A 7500-nucleotide genomic window follows, 5' to 3' on the forward strand; every position below is an offset into this window, starting at 1 on the left:
AGGAGGCGACCATGGTGAATTACACACATGTACCTTCCGGTGTTTCTCTGTTCCAAAGAAAGTAGAACGGAGAGCGAGAAGGAATAAAAAGGTTTTGAAAATAGAGATATACTCTATATAAGACAAACAATCTGTGATGAAAAAAAAAAAATGATCAGTTAAATCTTCCCTTATTCAATATATAACTCTTGGGCAGTGAGTAAGAAAAACTGAAGAATCTTAACTGTAGCAAGGCGGAAGGAATTTTAAAGGTAGTGGTGGTTGAGAGAGCAGTGGTAGTAGTAGTAGTAGTAGTAGTAGTAGTAGTAGTAGTAGTAGTTGTTGTTGTTGTTGTTGTTGTTGTTGTTGTTGTTGTTGTTGTTGTTGTTGTTGTTGTTGTTGATTCTTACCATTATCATTATTATCTTTATTATTATTATTATTATTATTATTATTATTATTATTATTATTATTATTATCATTATTACTATTATTATTATTATCATTATTGTCATTATTATTATTACTATTATTATTATCATTATTATTATTATTATTATTATTATCATTATTATTATTATCATTATCATCACTATTGTTATTTTATTATTATATATCTATTATTATTATTATTATTATTATTATTATTATTATTATTATTATTATTATTATTATTATTATTATTATTATTATTATTATTATTACTATCATTATTATTATTATAATTATCATCATCATTATTATTAATAACATAAAAATATTATTATTAATAATAATGATGATAATATTAATAACAATAATAATAATAATAATAATAATAATAATAATAATAATAATAATAATAATAATAATAATAATAATATATATGAAATAACAAAAATAACAATAATGCTAATAATAATAATAATAATAATATTAATAATAATAATAATAATAATAATAATAATAACAGTAATAGAGATGAAGACAAATGTTGAGTATTGAGCGGTAGGAAAACGTTTCGGTCACAAGACCTTCTTCAGAGAGATCTCTGAAGATGGTCTTGTGACCGAAACGTTAGAGAATAAAGTACCCTGTCTCAACTTGTGTTTTCCTACCACTCAATACTCATATAATAGTAATAATAATAATAATAATAATAATAATAACAATAATAATGATACTGATAATTATAAGAATACAACAACAACAACAACAACAACAACAACAACAACAACAACAATAATAACTACTACTACTACTACTAATAATAATAATAATAATAATAATAATAATAATAATAATAATAATAATAATAATAATAATAATAATAATAATATTTTTATTATTATTATTATTATTATTATTATTATTATTATTATTATTATTATTATTATTATTATTATTATTATTATTATTATTATTATTATTATTATTATCAATCAATCAGTCAATCAATCATATCCTGTGGCACCCTCAGGGATGCATAGGGCCTCAATGAACTCTCGCCACCACATTCTATCTTGAGTTATTTCCTGAGAGTCTCCCCAACATTTATCACCCACTTCTCGTTCCATTGTCCTCAGCCATGTCTCCCTTGGCCTTCTTCTACCTGTTCTTCCAGGTGCCAACCTATTCTGATGTACCACGCACCAGTCCATGTCTTTTATATATATGTCCCAGCCACTTCCATCCTGAGAGCCTTACATATTTATCAACAGGTTGCACCCTTGTTATTTCTCTAATTCTATTATTTGATATTCTATCCCGCCACTTAACTCCCAAAATTTTTCTAAGTGCCTTATTTTCAAATACCAGGAGTTTATTATCAGTAAGTATGGTGCTGTACCAAGACTCGTGTCCATAAATTAAAATACTCCTTATCTTTACCTTGTAAATCCTGATTTTTGTTTGCACAGAAAAAATAGTATTATTCCAAACTCTTTTAAGCATTCCCATTGCCCGGTTAGCCCATTTTAACCTTTCTTCAAATTCTAAGTTCAAAGAACCATCTTTAACTAAATAAGCACCCAAGTATTTAAACCTTTCAACTTGCTATACAATCACACCTTCAATTAAGCAGTCCTTCGCATTATCCATATTCATAATGATGATTTCAGTTTTTTTCTGCAGTTAATAGCAAGTCCCATCTTTCGCCCTTCTCTCATTAAGCAGTCCAACACTCTTTGCATCTCTCCTCTTCCATTGCACATCAAAACTATATCATCTGCATAATCCAAGTCCACAAGTTTTCTGTTTTCTTCCCAAAGTATACCAACATCTGTTTCTGCTGCAACCCTTTTCATAACATAGTTAATGACCAGTACAAATAGTAAAGGTGGTAAGACCCCCACCTTGGATCACACCAGACTTAACTTCAAATGGTTCACTCAGCCATCAACCATCACTTTACAAGATGTATTTGTATAGATGCTCATAATGATCCACACAAACTCTAGTGGTATTCCATAATGCCTCATGATTTTCCCCATAGACCTCGAAATACTATCAAAAGCCTTTTCAAAATCAACAAAGCAAAAACTTAGAGAGACTTTTATCTCGTTTACCTGTTGCATTAGATGTCGCATAATATATATCTGGTCATTGCATCCACCTCCCGTTCTGAAACCAGCCTGTTCATCCCTTGAAATATGCTCCACTACAGCCTCCAACCTATTTAACAATATTTTACCAAAAATTTCAGACTATTGTTGACAAAGTTATTCCCCTCCAGTTACCACATTCATTGAGGCCTCCCTCCTCTCTTTGGAATTTTAAGAATGACACCCTTCTTCCAAACAGATGGTACTGATCCTGTCACCCATATCTTATCATGGTATGACCATTTTATGAAGATCGTTTAGGCGTTGGCTTTTTCGGTGATTTCCCAGCCTGCGGCGTTGTCACACTTGTACCAATATGCACCTCAGGTCAGGTACTTAATTCTTGAATTAAGTACCTGAATTAAGTACATTGAATGGTGTTGTAGTGTATACACATTGTGATGCTCTAAAAAGGCAAGGTGGAGTAATTTTTGTTTATTTTCTAATATATTTTGCATTGTTTTTGCAAACACAACAATACTTGACGATGTTTCCTCTGAGCGTTGTCACATCCGTATGGGTGATCGAGTGAGGTCACAGGTCAAAGTGACCGTGTTAATTCATGGGTCACCTACTCTCCCGCTGCCAGCCAGAATGGAAGAGAGAGAGAGAGAGAGAGAGAGAGAGAGAGAGAGAGAGAGAGAGAGAGAGAGAGAGAGAGAGAGAGAGAGAGAGAGAGAGAGAGAGAGAGAGAGAGAGAGAGAGAGAGAGAGAGAGAGAGAGAGAGAGAGAGAGAGAGAGAGAGAGAGAGAGAGAGAGAGAGAGAGAGAGAGAGAGAGAGGAGGGGGATCAGCTTGACTGACTGGCAGGCATATTTTTTTCTCAAATTTTAGTAATTTATCAGCAAGTATAGATCTCTGATAGAAATACATTTGCATGAAATGTAAATTCTATATTGAGAGAGAGAGAGAGAGAGAGAGAGAGAGAGAGAGAGAGAGAGAGAGAGAGAGAGAGAGAGAGAGAGAGAGAGAGAGAGAGAGAGAGAGAGAGAGAGAGAGAGAGAGAGAGAGAGAGAGAGAGAGTGTGGGAAGCAAGGTTCTCATTGACACATAGGCTCTAATCCCATAATTTTGCCCAGCACAAGGTTTAGCAGCGCCGCAGGCTGGGAAATCCCCGGAAAGCCAAAGCCTAAACGATCTTCATAAAATGGTCAGACCATAGATAATTTAGTCAAGATCATTGTTAATCTATCATCTGCTGATTTAAAAATTTTTGGAAATAAACCATCCTCCCCTGGGCCCTTATTATTCTGTCGTATCACCTTTTCCACTTCTAACCGCATCTCTCTTTATGTCTATGATTAAGTCTTCCTGTGCTGGTAGTATATCTTCCTCTGGCGGTATTAGTCTGTTAAATACAGTCTCAAAATGTTCTTTCCATCTATTACTAATATCGCTATCTTTAGTCAATAAGTTACCTTGCCTATCCTTAAGTGGCGTTTCTTACGTTTACTGCCATTGCTACTCAGTTCTAAAATCGCTTCATATACTATTCTTTCACTCTGTCCATCATTGTTATTCATCAAAATCTCAGTTTCGCAATTTTTCCATCCACATATCTTCTTTTATCCCTTTTTGTTAACCTTTTTACTTCCGAGTGCAAACTCCAATACTCAGCTCTTACTAACTGTAGCTCTTGGTCGTTACTAAATTGCATCTCACTTATAAGTTTAGCCTCTCCTCTCTTCTTGATCATATTCCATGTCTCCTCCGACATTCATTTTTTTTCTCCTCAATCTGCGTTTCCTCCCAATAGTACACTCCGCAGTCTCTTGCAAAGCCTTGCTCACATTCTCCCACAGCTCATCTACACTTCTATCCTACTCTTCCATAGTTTCTAACACCAAAAACCTATTTCTACATTTTAATCTAAATTCTTCCTTCTCTTCTCCTTCCGTTCTCAACAAATCAATGTCGTACCTGCCAACACCAGATTTTTCCTTCTTCTGTCTTTTGTGTTATTATTATTATCATTATTACTATTATCTTTTTTAGCATTATTATTTTTATTTTATTATTATTAATATTATTATTATTATTATTATTATTATTATTATTATTATTATTATTATTATTATTATTATTATTATTATTATTATTATTATCATTATCATTATTATTATTACGTATTATAATTACTACTTCTACTACTACTATTATTATTATTATTATTATTATCATTATTATTATTATTATCATTATTATCATTATTATTATCATTGATTATAATTATTATTATTTTATCATTATCATTATTATTATTATTATTATTATTATTATTATTATTATCATCAGTAGTAGTAGTAGCAGCAGTAGCAGCAGCAGTAGCAGTAGTAGTAGTAGCAGCAGCAGCAGCAGCAGCAGCAGCAGCAGCAGCAGCAGCAGTGGTGGTGTGTGGCAGTGGCAGTGGTGGTGCAGCAGCAGCAGCAGCAGCAGCAGCAGCAGCAGCAGCAGTGGCAGCAGCAGCAGCAGCAGCAGTAGCAGCAGCAGCAGCAGTGGTGGTAGTAGCAGTAGTAATAGCAATAGCAGCAGCAGTGAGCCAGAGTGATGTGGTTATTTTGCTGTTGTAATAATTGTACCACCACCACCACCACCACCACCACTACCACTACCACTACTACTACTACTACTACTACTACTACTACTACTACTACTACTACTACTACTACTACTACTACTACTAGTACTAGTAGTAGCAGTAAAATTTAGTAAAGACATTAGTAAAAGTAGACAAATGGAAACAACAATAATATAAGTATTTAGAATAATGGTTGGTTATTCTACTGCTACTCTTTTTATGTTTGTTTTTGTTATTTTTGCTGATGTTGTTGCTGTTGAACTTGTTGTTACTGGTTGTAATGGTTTCAGAAGAGATAATAGTGGCGGTGTTGATTGTCGTGGAGGTTGTGTGTTTATGCTACTGATTTTCTTTATGGAACTGTTTTTGTTATTGTTTTTATTGTTGTTGTTTTTTGTTAATGTTGCTGTTGTTATTGTTGATGCTGTTGTCTTTGCTATTATTGTTGTTGTTGCTGGTGTTGGTGGAGGTATTGCTGATGGTGGTAGTGGTGGTGGAGGTGGTGGTATTGGTGGCATTAGTGTTGGTGTTGGTGGTGATAGTGGTGGACGGAGTGGCGGTGGTGGTGGTAGTGATGGTGGTGGTGGAAGTGGTGGTGGTCGCGTTTGTAGTGGTGGTTGTGGAGGTGGTTGTGTTTCTATTTTTTCCTATTGTTGTTCTTGAAGTTAGTGCATATATTGCTGTTGTTGTTATTGATGGTGGGTGTGCTGGTGGTGATTGTTGGTGGTACTGCTGTTGCTGTTGCTGTCCTGTTTTTTCATGCAGTTTGAATTGCAAAAAAATATATGGCTTGAAAGGTGGTAAGAATAAAGACGATCATGCAATCATCACAAACTTGCCTCGCCCAATAAGAAAAAAAAAAAAAATTGCATTGCAAGGCCAATCGGGAGGCAGATGAGCACGTGATCCCTCACCTCGCTGGTGCATATATATAGAGTCTTGAAGACCCACCCAGGCACAACGATCTAGGTTTCAGAAGCCTCAGCTGGAGTTCTGGACCACCTGACGCAGAGGAACCATGAAGTTTCTGGTAAGGTTTTATCTCATAATTCTTCATGAAATTATAAGAGTTACTATTCGGTAGCTTTAGTAAAGCATGTGCAAACTGTGAAGAGAAAGCACTTGCGTCAGTAACACTTTCACTGTACGTCAGACCTAAACTCAGAGACAACACAACTCTTCATAGTCGGATGGAACACAATCTTTCCTTAAAAGAAAAAAAGTATATTCTTGGTAATGGTAAAAGTAAGAAACATATACAGTTGTCATTTTTGAATAACTAAGTTGTCTTTTCCTCTTACCAGGCAGCTATCTGTCTCCTCGCCACAAGCGCGAGCGCACAGGTTGGGTATTCAGGGATCGTTAGTCCTGATGGAAACAACGTCCAGTTTACACGCGACTTTGCCTACGGCATCGTACTTGTTGGACCTTCTGGCATCGTGACAAAGGATGGTAATAACCTCCAGCTGACTGGAGGCCAGGCTGCCCTCCACGCTGCCTCTCCACCAGCACCTCAGCCCGTGTCTCAGCTTGTCCTGACCCGCAGCGTCGTTGGTCCCTCAGGAATCGTGAGTCCTGCCGGAAATGTTCAGTTCACTCAAGAGATGGTTGACGACAACGTGCTGGTTGGTCCCTCCGGCATTGTGACCAAGAGCGGCAAAAACATCCAGTTCAACGACCAAGGGCTTCCTCGCACCAAGCGATCTCTGGTTGGTCCCTCTGGCATGATCCTTGAAGACGGCACTCCAGTGCAATTCAAGACTCCCTTCACCACTATTTTGCTGGATGGTCCCTCTGGAATGGTGTTCAGCGATGGTACCCTTGTGCAGAAGCGTCCCAAGCGTAGTCTCGTTGGTCCCTCTGGCATGATCCTTGAAGACGGCACTCCAGTGCAATTCAAGACTCCCTTCACCACTATCTTGCTGGATGGTCCCTCTGGAATGGTGTTCAGCGATGGTACTCTGGTGCAGAAGCGTCCCAAGCGTAGTCTCGTTGGTCCCTCTGGCATGATCACCGCTGACGGCACCCCTATCCAGTTCCCTGCCCACGCTGAGGCCGTTGTCACTGGCCCATCTGGCATCGTCTTCTCCAACGGACAGAACGTTCAGTTTTCTTAGGAAGATTACCGCATATGCACCAGGACTCTAGTCTATATTTTTCATGTGGCCAACATTTCTGCATTTCTGACAGACTCTATGTATTCATCACGATGTACAGATAAAAGATCTTTTAAAGATACGAATAAAGATAACTGAAACGGCTATTTACTTATTATCTCTCCTCACTTAATCTTCATGCACATGGGCTGACTGTGCCGATCTTTGTACAAGGAAGGCATGACAAGGTAAGTGAAAGACGCCAA

General features: G+C 36.6%; 1 protein-coding gene across 1 annotated transcript in view; it reads left to right on the forward strand.

The window, feature by feature from the left end:
• Positions 1–6022: 6022 nt before the first annotated feature.
• The window catches only part of LOC123506630 (mesocentin-like), a 6125-nt gene continuing 4647 nt past the window's right edge, over positions 6023–7500 (forward strand). The window contains exons 1-3 of the mRNA XM_045258879.1: positions 6023–6168; positions 6443–7252; positions 7469–7482. Of these exons, the coding sequence (XP_045114814.1) occupies positions 6157–6168; positions 6443–7252; positions 7469–7482 (836 nt within the window). The 5' untranslated portion in view covers positions 6023–6156. The remainder of the gene's footprint in view (positions 6169–6442; positions 7253–7468; positions 7483–7500) is intronic.

The sequence above is a fragment of the Portunus trituberculatus genome, chromosome 20 (assembly GCF_017591435.1).
Source record: "Portunus trituberculatus isolate SZX2019 chromosome 20, ASM1759143v1, whole genome shotgun sequence".
NCBI lineage: Eukaryota > Metazoa > Arthropoda > Malacostraca > Decapoda > Portunidae > Portunus > Portunus trituberculatus.